The sequence below is a fragment of the Manacus candei genome, unplaced genomic scaffold, assembly GCF_025592945.1.
Source record: "Manacus candei isolate 608988 ecotype Guabito, Panama unplaced genomic scaffold, ASM2559294v1 h1tg000088l, whole genome shotgun sequence".
NCBI lineage: Eukaryota > Metazoa > Chordata > Aves > Passeriformes > Pipridae > Manacus > Manacus candei.
In genome coordinates, this window is record NW_026138136.1 from 2,255,572 (window position 1) to 2,274,561 (window position 18,990).

General features: G+C 40.2%; 2 protein-coding genes across 4 annotated transcripts in view; one reads left to right on the forward strand and one right to left on the reverse strand.

The window, feature by feature from the left end:
- The first annotated feature begins 3,010 nt into the window (after positions 1–3,010).
- On the forward strand, positions 3,011–11,501 carry GMNN (geminin DNA replication inhibitor). Of its 3 annotated transcripts, none has more exons than XM_051812828.1 (7): positions 3,011–3,124; positions 3,732–3,796; positions 5,473–5,571; positions 5,951–6,080; positions 6,754–6,836; positions 6,910–7,020; positions 8,599–11,501. In XM_051812828.1, the coding sequence occupies exons 2-7, from the start codon at positions 3,740–3,742 to the stop codon at positions 8,782–8,784; spliced, it is 666 nt and encodes a 221-aa protein (XP_051668788.1). In that variant the 5' UTR covers positions 3,011–3,124; positions 3,732–3,739; the 3' UTR covers positions 8,785–11,501. The 3 variants fall into 3 exon arrangements, with proteins under 3 accessions (XP_051668788.1, XP_051668786.1, XP_051668787.1); XM_051812826.1 differs by having other exon boundaries at positions 3,012–3,124; positions 5,948–6,080; XM_051812827.1 differs by lacking the exon at positions 3,011–3,124 and adding an exon at positions 3,397–3,550 and having other exon boundaries at positions 5,948–6,080.
- A 2,341-nt stretch (positions 11,502–13,842) lies between these two features.
- RIPOR2 (RHO family interacting cell polarization regulator 2) overlaps positions 13,843–18,990 on the reverse strand; it is a 68,229-nt gene continuing 63,081 nt past the window's right edge. Inside the window, exons 21-22 of the mRNA XM_051812698.1 lie at positions 17,691–17,781; positions 13,843–15,466 (exon numbers count right to left, since the gene is read on the reverse strand). Of these exons, the coding sequence (XP_051668658.1) occupies positions 15,366–15,466; positions 17,691–17,781 (192 nt within the window). The 3' untranslated portion in view covers positions 13,843–15,365. The remainder of the gene's footprint in view (positions 15,467–17,690; positions 17,782–18,990) is intronic.

Genomic DNA, 18,990 nt, shown 5'->3' on the forward strand with positions numbered 1-18,990 from the left:
GGGCTTGCACCCAGAGCAGGACTGAGAAGAGACGTTCATGTGTGTCAGAGGCTCAGCACTGCACTGGCTCTCCTGGCCCTCTCCAGGGTGGTTTTCTGCATCTCAAAGTTATAGTCGTTGCTTACATGATATTTATGTAAAAAAAAGTTACGATGTCGTTTAGTTGTCCTTAATGTGGAAGGTAGAAATAAAGAGTCCTTAAGCACCCCAGAGAGAGATCATTATCTGCAGAGTACAATAAAGGCCTTGGCAAAAGTCACAGTGTGACTTTTGTGTCAAGAAGAAATACAGTTTTGTCAGCACTTGATTCTAATAGCCAAGTCCAGACTCCCTCTGTGCAATGCTTAGGAAGTTTCCACACACTGGCATCTAAGCAAGACAGGACCTGGAGACCGGATAATGCCTTCCCACCTATTCCTATGTTCCCAGGCATGTGAAGTCATCCAAGAAGGCTTTTTTTCCAGTTGTCATTTGCTATAAGCACTGATAACATTTATCAGTAGCAATGGAGTATAAAAGCTTTAAAAAGTACACATTCTCTGCTACCATGAATAATCTAACGAATTGGCTGAGCTCTGTGGGAAACCTCAGGGTATTTGCTTAGGCTCACTTGAAGTGCAAATAGTCATAAGTATTCATGATAGAGAGTTTTATTTTTTATGAAACAAACAAGCTGAAATGCATTATATTGCATTCAATCTGAAGAAAAATATATTCTGCTAGCATTGGGCTGACAGATTTTTGCATGTAAAAATGCCCTAATCCCTATTTAAATTTAACCTTGGGCCACCAAAATGGGAATTATTACAATAAAGTAACTTTTTTTTTTTTGTGAGATTTTTATATAATTATACTGGTTTCTCACAATTAAGACTATGAATAGGCTGCTAATAATAAACTCTCAGTGTTCTTTTTGAGATGGTGACAGGGTTCTTTACAACCCTTTTGAACTGAAGAAACTGAACTCAGAGACACAGTGGTTCATAAGAGGACATGTTCTTCAGATGGATAAATTGAAGGAGTGACAGCTTTGTAATAAACCTCCAGACTGTATGCCTCCAGCAAGGAACAAATTAAAAGGAAAAACAATCAGAACTGTCACATCAGAACCATATCCCATTACCTTGGCCCTTTCCTATTACCAACATTTCTAAAAACAGTTATTCCATTTCTGAACTGTAAATCCACTGGAAAACTTTCTGTGAATTAAATCCGAATCTTGAAAAGGTATTATTTGAGAAAGTTTCACTTGAAAACATAGTATTTAGAAAAGTTGTATCACAGCCATAAAATACACACGGTGCATATAAATCTATGCTTGCATCTAATTTAAAAGTTTCATATGATGTTTTATTGCATTTTTATATTTCTGTATAAAAATACATAAAATTTAAAAAAGGAATGTTTTTATGTTGTGTTTATGTACACATTACCTGTATCCAGATTTTTCTGAAAGGAAATTTAATGCTGGTAAGATTTTATGCATATATTTAACTAGAGTTTAGCATATCTGCTAGTATTTTGAAATATGGAAATTTCAAATTTTCTTCCAGAATCCACAAGAATTTAACTAACTTAGGAGCCTGAGCTTTTTTTTAGTACTGTAGCAGAAAAATATTAATTTAGATAGACATTCTGTATGTGTTATTTTCATTTTCTTGATAGAAGACAAAGCTAACTGAGGTGACAGCTTGCTGATGACACTATTGTATTCAAGATAGTAGGAACGAACCTGACAAAAACTGCGGAAGGGCATTATGGAATTGGGTAGCATATGAATAAAGCAATGAAATTCAATGTAGATAAACAAAGAATATATCAAAGCATAAGAAAAAGAATCTTAATTTCACATATCAAATGACAGACTTTGAACCGACCATCACTCAAGAACAGGATCTCAGAGTTCTGGCAGATTTTTCCACAAGAGTGCGGCCCAGTGTTCAGCAGTGTTTAAAAAGGCAAATCAAATGGCATACAGTTCACAAAAGAGCAGGAAGATGGAACAGCTTTCATGTAAGGGATATGTAAGTAGACCTGGGAGAGAGAACTGGAGGGCAGACTGTGTAATTGTGGCCTAGATAAGGACAGATTGTTTGTTGTCTCTTCCAGTCCAAGGACAGGGGACATTAAGGGCCAATACAGGAATCAGGTCCAAAGAGGAAAAAAAAAAAAGGAAGGTGTTCTTCAGACACTGGTTATTTGAGCTCTAGAAGTACTTGCCAAAGGATATTGTGGACAATGCAAATTTAAATGGGTCAATGGGAGACTACACAAGTTTATGAAAGAGAGATCAGCTTTATTTCCTTATTCTTGTTTAAAGATTTCCTAATGCATAATTTTTTATGTTCTGCTTTTCATCTTTCATCGTGCTTAATACATTTTGATAAGTACCATACAGTTTAAATCCAAACAGAAGATTAACAGTGTGGCATGCTAAATAAATACTTCCCTCTGAAATTATCCTAATTTCTAATAGCTCCATCGTATTGCTTGGGAAAAATGTTGATAGCTGCTCTACGAGACCTTGATCACAAGGAAAGTCCTAACTCTACAAATGTTTACTCAGGAGTTAGCAAAAGATACTATTAACATAAATAAAAGATAAATGTGCAAATACTTGCAGGAACATTAGTGTCAAGTGGCCTCTAACAAAGTTAACGGCATACTTCAGGCATAATTAATAAAAGCTGTAGCCTGTATCATGTATAAAATTATTACTGTGTATCAGGCATGGCGGCTTAACACTCTTAAATTTTCTTCCCCGGTTTTGCAGATTGTGCTGTGTTTAGATTGTGATGACAATAAAGCGGAGAGGTGATTAAATTTGCTTTGGTACAACTTCTTTATTAAAAAAACAAACAAAGAGAAAACAACCCAACGAAAATCCTAAAGACCACGAACTGCTCAGCGCTCCCCCTCACAACCCTCACCGCCCTCAGCCCCCCCACGGCCCGCGGGGCGGGGCTCCGCCGGCGGAGCGGGGGGGGAGCGTGGCCCGTGATTGGCTCGGAAAGCGGCCGGCGGCTCACGTGACCGCGGCGCTCCTTATAGGGGAGGGCCGGGCGCGCGAAGAGTGCTGGTGGTGGGAGCGCGCGCTTGGGCGTCTGTGCGGGAGCGGCCGCCGGTGAGCGGGATGGACGGAGCGAGGGAGGGAAATGGCGGTGGTGGGCGCTGGGATCGGGATCGGGAGACGAGTGGGAGGGAGGGACAGGGCTCTCCGTCTTGCTTGAGCCGCGGGGGCGGGGGGAGCGGGCGCTCGGGCTTTCACGGCCGCATTTGGGTGTTGGCGCGCTCCTGCCTGGCTGCTCCCATTGGCCGCGGCGGCGCGCGCGGAGGGAGGGGTGGTGCGCGCCCCGCTGGCGGGAGCGGGACGGGACGGGACGGGGGGGCAGGGATGTCTCGTGTGTCCCCCATGTCCCCACTCCCGGTCGTTTTGGGTGTGCGGCTGGGCCTGCCCCCGCCAACCCTGCGGGAAGGCCCGTCCGTGAAGGGTCATGCGGCAGCGCCGGTAAGGGCGACGCGGGGCGCTGCCTTCCCAGCTCGTATCTCGGTGAGGAACTCCAGGAGAGGCTCCAGAGGCTCTAGAAGAGCCTCGTCACCACGACTGAGTACTTAATGCTGCCATAAAAGCTGATAAACCGAAATTGTAATGTTCTGTAACTAGTGTCCCCCGAACTTCGGCTGCAGCCGAAAGTTATATTATTTTTTTACCTCTTTTTGTTGTTTTGCAGTTGATCCTATGCATTCCAAAATGAAACAGAAACTGCCTGCAGAAAAATCATCAGGATCTCTGCAGGTATGGGCTTTAAGGCCTTGAAGCTAGTACCTGCTGTCTGATGCAAGCTTTATATCCACCGAAGAAATACAAAGGAATCTGTTGCAATGTGCTTCTACCTGACTTATGTTTAGTTGGCTTGAGTAGCCTCCTGGCCGTTTGTGTGGCTTGGGAACATGCTGTCCTTCTTGGGCATATGTGCTTATGACTACTTTTTTTCCTGTTGCTCAGCAAGTCCTTTTTACTTTGACACTCAGCTTACTGTCTCTCCATGTGATTTTTCCAGGGTTTATTTGGTACTGGCTATGTGCCTTTGCCTTCTGAATTTGTCTAGCTGGTTAGGGGTTGTAGAGTAGGTTCTGTAGTCTGTCCTTTATAGGGATGAACTCACAAAGAGTTAAATCTCTCTTGACTTGAGCATGCTTTAGCTGAAGTATTCAAGCAGGCAGATTGGTTTCTAAAGTCACCCTCCTGAATCGTGGTTACCTTGGAATTGGTGGAAATGCTTATAAGATTTAAGTTTTTGAGGATTGAGTGATAAGTTACTAAAGTTTGTACCTATTCTTGTGTAAACCTTTTAACGTAGGCCCTAATAAGAATTGTACAAATACAATGTGTAATAGAGGCTAGTAGTCCAGGAGGCATATTGATTGTAATGAAAACCTCTGGTATTAATGAAAATTGCCAATTGATAAGTCTGACTTACACACACAGCAGTCTTGTCCCGTAGCGTCTCTACTGTATAAATTCTTCGGTGTGGCTTTTTGCACTTTCAATGGGTTAACTCCAGAATTGGTCAATAACTTCTTGGCAGAGTGTACTTAACTAACCTTCAATAGCAGCGAGTGGTGTCTGACACACAGTGTGATTCTTGTTCCCACAGCAGTTAATGTTTGTCCTTGAGTTGAACAGTAGGATAATTGGTGGCAGAAACTACCGTGGGAAAGGCGAGCTTGTGTCATACGAAGTGCGGTGTGAATCGTAACTTTCTCACGCTGGTGTGGCATTGTGTTCTGGCTATTCTTGCTTGGTTGTCTGCCATTGTTTGCTATCCCATGGTGGCAGTGTAACCAACCCAATCAGAAAGCCTTAGTGCAGGAAAGAAGTATTTATGCAGGATAGGAGGGGTGATAATCATACTGTTTAGACAAAGCAATAGTCTGGATCAAAGCAGGGAAACTTTTGATCCATTTTAATGGATAATCAAAGTAACACAGCTATTTAAGTGAGCACCACTTGATGGTGTGTTCTCGGGTAACAAAATCAGTTACTGCCTGAAGTGATGTGTGTAACTTCACCACCTAAACATGCAACTGCAGTCACTTTTTTCTCTGTCCCCAAAAGTCTAATGCTGCTGCTCTCAAATGCAAGTTTCAGAGTTTTAGCCAAAGTTCAACACTGTAACTGGCCTTCAAATATAGTCAGAATATTTCTGCTGTAAGACCTGTTCAAGTTCTATTATGAAGGGTGTTTTCTAAGAGGCAGGGACTGAGCATTGCTTCATGAGATTAAGATCTCTCTCTGCTACAAATAACTAGATCCCCTTATTTACAAAAGCATTAACATAGACCAGAGTGTCATATCTTTGTCTTGAAAAGAATACCCATGGGTTATCATAATGGAAGCATGAGTAATTCCTAATTTTCAGTTTATATAAAGAGGAATGGCAACTGTCTGAACCATATTTGTCTTTTTAGAAATACCTCACAGATACCACATGCACTGCTTCCCCAAGACGGACTCTTAAAATGATTCAGCCTTCAGCAGCAGGTAGCCTGGTTGGCAGATATAATGAGGTATGAACTAAAAGATAATCTGTAGATGTGTAATTATTTTGACCCATGGTGAAATGCTTTTGAGCTTTTAGCTGAAAAATATCTGAAAAAGTGTAATCTGCTAACTAGTGTGGCACAGCTTAAGCTTTCTATTATTTTAGTAATAAATTATATTAAAAACTAGCAACTTCCCAGTACTTTGGGAAAATTTCTGAGGCATTTGTTTTGTTAAATCTATCGATATCAAGGAGCATGTTGGTAAACTAGACCTATAACGTGAAGAAAGCAGGACTTGTAGAGACTTATTTGCAGTCATGATTGAGCAGACTTAGAAGTTTGTATTTCCATAGAAGCTGAAATGTTGCTCTGAAGCTAAACCTGCCTGTGTTTTATACAGAAGAAATCTTCAGTCAAAAGGAAACTCTGGAATAACAAGTTTGCCTCAAAGGCTTGTAATGCTGAGGTGTCTGTGGACAAGGAGCAAGAAAATGAGGATGGTGTCATTCAAGCTGTAGATCTCATGATGAAAGGTATGTAGTAACTTCTGAAATGTTTTCTTGCACTTTAAGTGCTATGCTGCTGTTGGAGTACAATTGAAACAATTTCTTTGTCATTTAGATAAGAGCTTTTTGGCTTTTTGTAATGCCTAGCAGGAATTGATAATACTTATCCTCTGTAGTATAATAAAGTTAAGATATCTAATATTTGAGTTTATGGCAACTAGTAGCTAAGAACCATTGTGTGCAGCAGTATTAAGAAGTCTTGTAGTTTGTTACCTTGGCTGGGCTATAAGCTTTCAAGTGACTAATAATTAAGTTGAAATGAAGGCCTGTTCTGGCACAGTGTGCTGTGTGTGCAGTTTCTCAGAACCATTATGCCCAGCATGGACAGCAACTTGGGAATAAGACTTCTGTCTCCCACAAAGTACACAGTAAGACCAACATTTGCAAATCTTGCAGAGCCTGCTACCATGCTTGAGGCAGCTTTGTGAAGGCACTGTCTGTATAGCCATTAATGCAGTGTAGCATCTATTTCCTGTAAGGTTATGTAATTAGTTGTAGTTTTACAGCTAAGATCTGAAAATGCTATATGGAGTGAGTTCTTAGTATCACAGCTCATAGGATACTTGTGTGTGTTAGATATTGTCAGGTGTTCTCCAGAATTTCAGTCTTAGCACAGACTTACTGTAGCCTATAACTTCAGGAAGTCCTTCACCTCAGTATTGGAAAGAAGTGGCTGAAGAAAGGAGGAAGGCTCTGTATGAAGTGCTTCAAGAAAATGAAAAGGTAGCTTCTGAAAGATAACTACTTCACTACTGGCTATTGTCTTCCTCTTCTAACATTTTGTTATTTGAACCAGTTGCACAAAGAAATCGAACAGAAGGATGGTGAAATTGCCCGCCTAAAAGAAGAAAATGAAGAACTCATGTCTCTTGCTGAACATGTGCATTACATGACCAGTGTGATTGAGGTACTTAAAGCAATTTTCAGTTAATGTTGTAGAATGAAAAAGTGAAAGACCAGCAAAGGTTTTTGTAATGAATCATGACTTCTGTTTTGTGTGCTCTTGTGACTCTTCATTTTAAAATGCTGCCTGACCTGTTTCTTGCAGGATTGCTCTAATTCTAGAGTCATAAAGCTCCTTCTAGGGGATGAGTTTTTCCCACTTTAGAACCTACAGGAGTAATGGCAAAGTACTAAGATTGATGCTTTCTGAAGGGGGGATTCAATCTACTTTTAACAGCATTTGCATATTGGAGATGGTGACAAGGGAAGGAAGGGTTCATCTTCACTTTTTTGAGATGACTTAAATATGCTTATATATATATATATATATAAAATATACTTAGTAGGTTGTATGAGACTGCTGGCTAAATGAAGTGCCTGTATGTACTGTATCCTTTAAGGAACTGAACTTGAAACAGGAACACCAAGTAGAGCAGTGAGAGGGAGAAAGGAACACTATGTTCTTTAAAGTCAAGGTTTCACTGAGGCATTGCCAGTTTTATGGCCCAAAAAAGGCTATGCATAAAGTCTGTAAGGTTCTTAAATGTGTAAATCTCGAGTTCCCTCTGAGAATTCCTTGGGAATAGGTAGTTGTGTCACTAATTCCATGGCTCCTCTATCAGGAATGGATTCTCTGTAACAGCCTCTGAAGCTGTAATAAATACATAGATAACTTGAACATCAAGGTTCCATGGCTATCAGCTAGCTTATTTTTGCAGGGTTGCAGCTCTCAACTGGGATGTAAAGCTAGGCAAATATTTTGATTCTCTGATGGCTAGACTGGGGAGGTGGAAACAAAATGAAATATTATTGAAAGCAACTTGATTAATCAAGAAGTAAACTTTGTCAAATTAATTTGCAATTAATGCAGTTATTTAGATCAGCCTTGAAAGACTGCTTATTTGCTACACTTGAAAATTTTTTTCTATTCAGGGAGTACTGCTTGTTAGTGATAAACCTATGGGTGAAATTACATTACTTGAAGACTTGAACTAATGTAATTAGAAACTTCTGTACAGTTCTTCAACAGCTAAGTTCACTTCTGAGCTTCAAAAACGGCCTGTAAAAGTCCAGTTTATCTTCCTTAGATCAGGTTAGGTGAGGAGCTTTTAGTTTGAAGTGCTACAAACTGCTGAGTCTTATAGTTCATCTAGTCTTAATGTAGCTTCATTATCCCTGATTAAATATTATGGAGTTAATTGGTTGTACAGTAATTTTTTCTGAAATTAAACCTATATGGTACTATAGTAAATATTTAACTTGGGAAGCAGCTTCCCATATTTTAGGTTGCCTAAGGTAACCCATCCTACTGAAGAACCTAAGAAAAACTTAACAGTCAACAAAGCAAATGTGGTCTGCAAGTTAGAGGTAGTAATTTGAGTTGAAATTGTATGAAGATTTTTGTAAGTGACAAATGTTTTTAATTATATCAACAACCTCCAAATGAAAGTGATTAGCTTGTTTAATTCAGTATGCAGAGTCTTATTTCACTGGTTATTAAGTAGAAAAAGTATTAAGTTCACTGTCCTCTGTTTCTTTGTAGAGGCTAACTGGTCAAGGACCTGAGAATCTTGAGACACTGGAGAATCTGACTCTGGAGGAATCCAGACGAAAAAATGAAGAGCATAACTGTGGAGATGAGGAAGGGCTGTCACAAGTATCATCTGGCTTAGGGGAGAATAGATCAGATCTTGCTTCAAAGGAAGCAAACCATTTGCAACTGGAATGACAGCCTTTAAATAGGCTTATGTATGTGGCTTTTAATTGCAGACTTCCTCTTAAAAGGATATACTACACCTTCTCAGGTATAGACACTCTTGTGGAAGTGTTACAGGTGTTGGTATTTTTAACTGGCATTATGTGGCAGTGGGAGTATCTGGATGCTGCATGGAAAACTTACTACAGGCTGCACCTAGTTACTTGTATGAAATGCACATACTGTGAATTTCAACTGTTGTGTAAATACCTTATCAGTTGGTCTGACATAATTCATGAACATTGATAAATAAATCTTTGCCTTACCAAAACAGCCTCTTAATTGAGTGGGGAATGGCCTGTAGATGGAAACTTTCAAGTTTTTTAGGGAGTGCCTGGGTAGTTTTTAACTCTTTAGATTTGCAGAATTCTGGAGAACAGAGTGACTTTTGGTGGATGGGGGGGAAGCAAAAACTTGTATGCTTTTTTGGTGAGGCTTCAGAAAGACAAGAATGAGTACTAAGAGTCAAAATTTCAAGTTTAGTTAGATTTATGCTTTTCAGGTGTCTTAAATAATTTCCTCTGCCTTTTAAAGGAGTATTTTGCAAGTTGTAGAGATGAGAGCTTAAGTAGAAAGTATTAGACCATCTCTTTTACTAGTACATTCATTGGCTTATAAAGAGAAGGTGAAGTGTTCTTGATCACAGTAGCAGCTATGCTGAAAATTAGGTAGAGACAAAGCAGCCTAAACTTGAGAGCTATGGTGGAAGCAAAGTCAATGCCTGATATTTACCCAGAGATGAGACACCTTATTACCAAGGTAGTTAGGTTCTGAAGAATTTACATGAATAAAAAGCAGTCTTTAAAATCTTGAGCACCTTATCTGGCACCTGCATGGTGTGTGGCTGGAGAGTTAGTTGGATACAGGTTTTCCAGTTGCAGTTGTTCTGTAACAAGGTCTTCTAAGGATATGGTGGCCATTGCCATAGCTTGAGAGGGGCTTAAAGTTGAGTGGCTTTCAGGAGGCAGAGGGAGATCCTGGTTTGTGGATCTATCTGGCCTTGCCAAAGATGGTTGCTTCAGGGTTTGTATGAATGAGTCTTTGGAGCTATCAGATTGGCACCTTTGGGTTCCTTCTGTCTTGCTCCCTGTGGCTGATTGTAACTTAACAGATATTTTGCAACTGATTTCAGTTGTGACATCCAGGGAATGTCAGAACCATTGTAGGAAGTAATATTCCTTTCTGGCTTCCATTTCACCTCAAGTATGGTAACTAGAAAATGAGGCATCGTGTTTTCTTAGGAACTTGGTAAATCAAAGATTGCACCTTCGAGTTTGTGCTCTAGAGGGTGCTTAGGCATATTCCTTTCCACCACAGATCAGAAAAGGTGATAAAGGTGTGTCCTTTAACTTGCATTTATGTTTTCTTTAAGGAAAACAACTGAATGCTTGGTAATTGCTTTGTAGAGAACCCTGGGTTATCTCTTCAAGAGAAATGGGTAATACTTGTAAAGTGACTTAGACCTCTCCTGTCTCAGATTCTAAGCAACCTCCTTGACAAAGTAGTTCAACAATAGTAAATAAGGAAACATAAATTTTATCTTGATATAATTGTTTTTATGCAGTTCAATTTAGTTTAGGTTGTTCACAGTTAAGTGTAATTTTTTTCAGAGGTGCCTTTATTTTTAAACATCAGGGATATTGTGTTTGCAGAGACTGTAGAAGGGAAGGAAGCACTGTGGCATAACTAGCAGGCCAGGCAGACCAATACAACAGAGACAGCAAGTGCAACTCTTCCACTATCTCACCTCTTGCTCTGTGAATTGCTATAATACAGGTGCTTTTGTTGGAACACAGAACTACCAGAAAACAACTGATCCAGAATTTGTGTGCAGTATGTGTATCTGTCTTATCTTCAGGTTGCTCAAGAAGAACGCTTATTAAGTTTAAATCTTGTGCTTTTTCTGGATTGATTTTATTTAAGTAACAAACAAGACAGTCCCTTGAGAAGCTGGACCCTTACTTCTGTTGTAAGGAATAAATCATGGGAGTTCTTCAAGTAGGCTTATGGATTTATTGCAGCATTTGGTCCACCTGCAATAGAATAACTTCTTACATCAAAAAGGCATGTACCATTCAGTAATACATCCTAGTGCTTCAAACCAAGACTACCAGAGTTTTATTAAATGTAACTTGTTAGCAGAGAGAATAGTTTGCTGTATAAACTCCTGAAAAAAAACCATGCTGCAGGAGAAGGCTAAGCAGGAGAGCCAAACTGTGCCATAGTAATAAACCCCATATGTGTGCTTTGTCTTTGTCACAAACCTTGATGAAACACTGTCTATGCCTATCATATCAGTTACAGTAATGTATGAAAGTGGTGTCAGAAGTTTTATGATACTGCGTTAATTGCTGTTTAAAAATGTTCTAAAAGGGTCAAGTTTTGTTTATTGTTCTAAAAATTCCGGAGCGCTTTTTAAACATGCAAGCAGTAGCATTGTTACATAGTAAGTCTAGGAATTTTGTATTCACGTGTGAAAGGCATGTCAACTGTGTAAAAATTATACAGAGATTTGTGTGATTAGTTCTCTTACAACTATTTGACATTTTATTTTTGTTTGTAGGGAAACTCTCATTTACCACTGCAACATAGCTATGTAACAGGTGAAAATCAACATCACTAAAGACAGATTTCATATCCAGCTGAATTACAGAGAATGTTCTATCTAGCACAATAAAGTTATCAGTTCTAGAACCTAACTGCAGAATGTAATTCTTTCTGAGAAGTTATAATGCTTTTGTACACCAGTGTTTAATCAGCATGCTGACTCCTTTTCATTGCAGAGGATATGGACACAACCTTCTCTTTCATTGAAGTATCCTAAGGCTGCATCTACTACGTCCTAGCACTTCTCCTATAAAATGTGCAAGTCTAAACAGGACAATTTCAGACATGGAAGAGTAAAGTGTGGGGAGATGGGCTGTTTGCAGGTGTCAGATGTTTCAAAAAGGAACAGCTGTGCAAGTACTAGTAGGGGCAAGCAAACCATGGGGTGGGTGGATGGTTTATGTGAGGAAAAATTCATAATTGATTTTGCAAAAATAACAATTTTATTGTAAACACCTATTGTAGTGAAGACATCGTGTGGACAAGTGAATTAGACCACAACTGCTTGGCTGAGCAGCTGAAACTCAGTTGGTGTATGGCACTGGATTGCTTATGTGAATGCCTGCAGCATTGCTGTGTGTTGCAGCCTCTGCATAAGTAATGAAGTTGGTCATTTTTTTTTTTTCCCAAGGAAGCATGATGCATATTCATTTACTTTTCCTCAAAGGCCATGTCGGGTTGGTCTCAGAACTGGATTTGAGCAGAAGATGTGCAAATCTGCCAAGGCCATGTGTTTCCTGTGCTCCCACTGTTATTAAGACTATTGTATTGTTACCATCAGCATTTTCTTCAGCAGAAAATGTTTATTGTGTGTTATTTCTCTTTCTATTCTTATCACAAAGTAGTTCAGCAAATGACAATGGTACTCTGAGGAACCTTGGTTTGCTGCTGTTTGTTGATCTGCCAGCAGCTGCCTGTAATGAAATGTGACTGGGCCATGTTCAAGGTCAAACCCTTGGGTGTGAGAGTACCCCTATCATACCCCCAGGGGCACTACAGCCATTTGAAGTGGGGTGCTGCAGATCCTATCCTCAGGATAATTCCATTGCAAATCAGCAAAGCAGGGAGCCATACAGAGTCTGGCAGTTCTACTGACTCCTAATTTTCAGTGCTTAAAGTCAGCATTAATCTGTACAAAATGGGCTGCAGGGATAGGGTCAAGCTATAGAGGATACCTTTTCTGAAGGTATAGCAGGCACAGGAGGAATCTTGCCAAAATCAGTGTGAAACTGTGCAGCCTAACTTATGCTGCTCCTGTAGCTAGAGCAGTATAGAGGTACTATGGGTTTCTATATAATGGGCAAAATGCAGAGAGACAGTGAGAACATAGCAGTGGTAGTGAAAACCACTATAGCTCATGAAAAGCATCAGGTGAGGATAAGCCACCACCAGGTAAGCCCCTTTCCCAAGTGTGCTTCTGGCGAGTTCCCCATCTGTTCCATCTGCACTGAGCTACTTTGGTACAGGAACGTTTTCCTAACATACTTTTCTTGGGTGGCCCAAACCTTTAAGTTTGTTTGAGTCAACCTGCTGCAGCCCTAAGAAAAAGGTTTGGTAATTACTGCCTGCTGGTTCCTTCTTTGCTAGTAGGTAAGCATCCGTCTTGTGACAATCATCTCTATGCATCTGATTTTTCCTACTCCACAAAGGAGAGCTCTTGCATTAATGTGCTAGGAAAAGGCAGCGTTGTCAGCTCTGTGAGCATAAAAACATAATGTTATGAGACAAATACATGGTTTGTTCCTTTTTATTTGCCTTCAGGTTTTGGAAGTTTTAAGGTCTGTTAACTTTCTGACGGTTGTAATGAATCATGTTAGAAAATGATAGTTTTATTTAGTTTTCTAAAACAGTATTAATCTCAAAGTGAAATTTAGCCCCTATGCATCTGTATCCCAGGTTCAACCTTGTCTTACTAAAATTCCTGTGGATTCCCTTACTGACTTTATTGAGAGCAGGATTTTCTCCTTCCTATCTGGTTCTTAGGAGCTATATCCATGGTTTTTAATAGTCATAATGGTGTAGGATATCAGCTTTAGGCTAATGAACTTCCCTGAGGGTGGCTTTAAACCACAATGAAATGACATATAAACTCCTTTTGGCATGGTACCTCTATATGTGAGCTGCCCCATGCTCTCTGCAGCTTTGACTCTGTGCTCCATACGCAGTTCTGCATTCCCTGAGGTGTGTGCCGTAAACCTCGATGTTTGTAAGAGGAAAAGGAACGTCTTCTGTCAGAGGAGAGTCTGTCTTCACAAAAGGGAAGAGTAATCAGCAGAAGTTTGGTAATAAACCTCTTCAGCATATTTTCTGCTAGACCCTGTGGAGCCTTTTTTGATAAGTATCTTGAATGCTCTGAACCTAAACTATGAGTGTGACAGTGGAGAGGCTGCTTATGGAAAGAGTGACTATACATATGGACTGATGTGCTTAGTAATTAAAAAATAATCTTTATTATAACTTAAATGTGATAGGAAATATGGTGAGTACAAATGCCACAAAACTAAAAGAAAAAAAATTTAAAAAAAAAAAGCAGAAGTTGATACAAAAAGACATGTTGAAGGGATTCAACTGGTGGGACAAGTGTGATATAAAAACCATAACATGGCTATTTCACCTTCTGCAAAAAGAGTTTATATCGCTCAGTAAACAAGTAAACATTTTGCACTGTACAAAATGTACTTCTTTAATTAAAGGAAGAATATATATATTTATAAATATACAGATATGTACACTTTTGTAACATTCACAGTAAACAAACCAAAACAAAAATGACCCCTGCCTGCCAATGTGTTTGGCTCACAAGGTTTCCTTTTGATGTGAATTGTTTGCAATATTTTCTATGTCGTCTATGCAAATTTGGATACTTCAATTGACATCTAAATAGCATTTCATGCATAATGAACACAGTACAGGAACACTCTTCTGTTAAATTCTATTCACCTCCTCTGTTAACTTAAGGCTTGTAATCAAGAGTTTGAAACACTCACTGCCTTTTATCCTTGCAGTGCAGGGAGGAGAGATGCATTCACTTCTCCCTCTGTTTCTTACTGCCTCCCAGGTCCACTTTAGTTTGTTCTAGTTCTTTATATTGAAATCACTCTATAGAAACTATGATCCACTAATTAGAGTATATGAAATCCAATCCTGCCTGCAATTTACAGGACAAAATGGCTTGGGGAACTCGTGCAATTAGCTGTATTCACTCCTTCTCAGAATAAATAAATGCACTTTACCTTTTCATTTAATTTTTAGAAACCTACATGATTGTTTGGTTCCCCCTCACAAATCTCTGGATTAATGATGGTTTGTTGCTAGAGGGCAAGAGAAAGGGAATAAAAGACCCGTGGAGGCATTTCGAATGAGTCACCAAAGTGACACCTCCCAGGGTTTACATCATGCTGTTTGTGGAGGCAAAACTTGAAGAAACTTGCTCTCTATTTCATTACTGAGACGCAACTGAGAAAGCTGAGCAGCATTTCCTGCCACTGGAGTGTTGCAGGGAACACTCTTGAAGGGGAAGCTGCTTTGCAGTCCTGCTCAGGTGGCCTCTTGGTTGTCCTTGTTAGATACAGTATCGCATGTCTCAGGTTTTCACAACAACTTCAAGGAAGTAAATATAATAGGAGAATATATGAAGATGCCAAATTCTAAAAACCTCGCAGAAGTTTGTTGAGGCTGAATAACTGCAATTACATTATTTGTTATGAATCAGTCAAGAAGGTATTTTTCCTCAGCATCCAACTAACTGTTCCATCATGAGCTGCGATGAGGAGCCAATAGGAACTCTTAAGCTGGATTTTAGATTTTGCTTTTCCTTAAGAAGTCTGTAAATTGCTACGTTTGGAAACACTTTTAGAATACTTCAAAGTTTTCCTCCTGCTCCCCACACTGAAGTGCAGCTCCATCCTACTTTAATGCCTGTTGAATATAAGCAGGTTCTTTTCCATCTAAAAAGCTGTGGCAGCTTCAGTTCCACGGCGGCTTCCAACTTTAACAAATTCCCTGGGAAATTTGTCCAGCTGTTCATATGCCAGTCTCCCATCTTCACCTGAATGCAAAATGTTAAAGCATAATAATGTATTACTTCATTGCCCTGCAGCATTTTAAATACTGAGTTTTCTGCTGTTAGAAAGTAGTGATTTGCCAGTAACTTCTTGCCCTTCTTAAAATTTATCTTGTGGAAAGCAATTTCAGAAATTACTTGGAAAATTAAACATGCCCTGATTGTTCAATTTTTTTTTATTATTTTGTCATGTAATTTGCTTGGTTGTCTAAAGCAAAACAGCAGCACACGTGGCTTGTATGATTAGAAGACAGTATCTGTACACTTGTCTTCCTGAATGACCTAAGGTACTTGTGTCAACTCAGTTATGATATACTTGAGGCAGATGATATTTATCCACTTCTGCCTTGGACAATTCAAAGCTGTGAGGGACTAAATGTTAATGTTTTAAACATTGTCAAAATTATAAAAAGCCTTTTTGTCAAACGCAAGAAGCCCACTCCCGCCATCCCCACCCTCTGAATATGCCTCCTGACTGGAACTTGGACTGTGACAGGGAACTTGAGATAAGACTATTGTCTAATTATCTCAGGTCTGAAGAGAAGTAAACAAGGCTCATCAGGTGGTGGAGGAGAAGGGTTTTGGGTGTGTGATGGCAAAATCTCTCCACACTAAACACAGTAAACTGCCCACCCCACCACCAGAAAGACCACATACACACAGGACATTCATGTGAGAGGCAGCTGAGAAGGGTCATAACCATCAGAGACCCTCAAAGCACTCCCCAGACTCATTCCTGGGGCCTTCTACCACCAGAGGACTGCAGGTGATCCAAGTGAGGCAACAAATCCAGAGCCTGTTGCAAGAGAGTGCAAAACTTCCCCCCACCAGGGGAGGTGCCTGGGCATCTCCTGAACGTATATTAATCCATTGGACACTATGCTTTGCAGGACCCTCACCACTAAGAAGACTAGAAGTAGACCCACGAGAAGCCACCTGGTTCACAGAGTGGTGATACATTTTCTATTTTAATCTCTTACTTTCTTTCTCCCCTCCCCCCCCCCTTCTTTTTATCTATTTCTTTCTATCTCTCTCTGCCTCACATCTACTATTAAATAAAATCCATACTATTGGCTTTGGCATATGGTCTCATTTGCACCTTAGTTCAGGCAGAGGCATTTCTAGTAACATTATTTACTGGATCATAACAAAAGTTTATCCACTTTTTACTTCCTGGCACTTTAAAGAAGTGAGTCTATCCTCATCTTTACTTATATACTGCTGAAAAAGAGGAAACAGTATATTTGCTAAATGTTTGTATCTCTCAAATCCTTTTCTTTTAGGTACTGTCATCTATATGCATCTTCATGAAGATAGCATTGAGTCTTGTTGAATTAGCCATTAGGAACCAAAATGGTCTCTATATGTTGTCTAAAAGAATGACAGATAAATCTCTCAGAGATTTCAAAAGAAGTGTCCCTGGGCCAGTTGTTTTATAACCCGAGCAATAACATGCCCAACAGCAGAGTGAAGTCCTGCTGAACTGGTGAATGAAAGAGAGTATATTTGAGTTTGCATAACTAAAATCACACATGGATGCACCCCCCATGGAATAGAAATTCATGCCTAGCCTAAAGGCCAGAAAAATACAATTTTTCTGTGCCACTGAAGTACTGGTGCCCTGAAACTGTGCAGCCACACTTGCAGTCACATACTGCTAATACAGCTAAAGTACAGGTTAATGAACAGGGTGTTCTGTAGTCTCAAAGACAAATGAGGGTCAGCGCAAGGTGCTGGAGATACTCTGTGAAGGAGGACTTGCAGACTGTCCAAACAAACATATAAAAATAATTTAATGAACAATTCACAGTGCTAATGGCACATGAGAGTATGACTATGGCAATACAGGGGTGATAGGAGGGTATCCCCAAAAGAAGGGTGTATAAGACACAGCAGGCAGTGTGCTGGTCTTGACTCCTCAAGGCTGTTATGTTTTCAAATTCATTATCAATTTTTTTCTGTTTCTCAACTTCTCCTTTGCTAGTCTTCCTTTTCTACTTCCGCCTCCAGACTCACACAATTCAATTTCTGTCTTTTTGCTTTGTTTTCAAAATGAATGATTTTTAAGAATTTATATTTTCTAACCTGTTCAAGTCTCTGTGTAAAGTTTTGTTTCAATTTAGACTATCACATTTGCATAACTCAGGTGTCTTACATGTTGCTCAGTTAAAAAATGAAATTAAATACTGCTCCAAACCAGGCAACTCACCAAGGGAGAGCAGGGTTTCAGACGCCACTTTTCTGATCTCTTCATTGTCAGACTGGCAGAGCGTGACCAGCATTTTAATGCTCTCAGTAGCCTGGAAAGTGCAAAAAGAACCACATTAGCACCACACAGTACACTCCAGTTTTTTTTCACAGCCTTGCATGGAAATAATAACCATCCTCTGCATTGCCCTTCCTACTCCATGGGAAGGGGGCCTTGGTGGAGACACAAGTAATGGGGTTTCCATGAGGGGAAGCATGTGGAGAAGGCATATTTTCTGCTGTCAATGTGGAGCCTTTCTAATTTTCCTTCCCTGACCAGCTCTGTTCTGCAGCTTCTGACTGTGGAATGGGTGATGGGCTTCGGGCCAAGGCCATAAAACTGCCAAGGCAAGGATGTAGCAAGGAGACAAACAGGAGACAGGGATCTAGGGAATGAGTTTCACATAGAACATGTCAAACCTGGTAGGTCTGAGAAGGCTGCTTTTGGCATCCCAGCTGTCTACAGGGACATGTTGGCTGGCCAGCCCAGTCACTTCAGTGCAGGCTCCTCACCAACACCTGCGCTCACCAACATTTCCACACTTTTGCCTTGCCTTTGCTATTTTGGGTAGAAAGCAAGGAATAATCCTGTTCTCTGCTACAAAAATGTCAGGTCTTTAGGGAGAGCGGCTGTCATAGTGTCTCTGGCAGGCTATTTAATACAACAAGAAGAGAGATGAGTGAAAGAAAGGGCAAATGATGATACTTCCCCTCAGCAGCTTTTTTTCCACGGCAGTTGCCATTCTCACTGTTCAAGACACATCAGAGCCACACTGCTCAAGTTAAAAAGTGTCTAGCTCCAGTTCCCACCACCACTGATTTCTATTCTCGACTTTTCCTGAGTGGTCAAAAACCCCACTGCAACCTGCATGCAGCAAATGTGTAATGTGCCTCACCACTGCCTCTCAGGGATGCCTGTCAGCATCTCATTTAAGGGAAAAGTTTTTTCATATATTTAAACAATACCGGATTAGGTATTGGATGGCACCAGTTGTGACTGGGATGAAGTTACATTTTGGAGCTGTCTTCTCCAGGGGACAGATTAGAGGGAGAAATACTCAGTCCACAGTGGGTCTGTCTCATGGAACCCATTTTTTTGCCCCAGTGTCCCGTACCAGTCAGGCGTAGGTGGCTGCTGTTTCCTATGGCTCTATACAGCCAAAACAGAAGTGCATTTTAGGTGGGAGTGCAAAGATAGTACCAGATGCTAGTTGAAGCTGTAGTGCCAGTTATTTGTCATAAAACAAGCTGTGACCTGTCTC

Bases quoted from the DNA above. Each gene is read 5' to 3' on its own strand.
- GMNN (XM_051812826.1), top strand. From the start codon at position 3,740: ATGCATTCCAAAATGAAACAGAAACTGCCTGCAGAAAAATCATCAGGA. The intron at 3,797-5,472 runs GTATGGGCTTTA...TTGTCTTTTTAG, and splicing joins AATCATCAGGATCTCTGCAG to AAATACCTCACAGATACCAC. The intron at 7,021-8,598 runs GTACTTAAAGCA...GTTTCTTTGTAG, and splicing joins ACATGACCAGTGTGATTGAG to AGGCTAACTGGTCAAGGACC.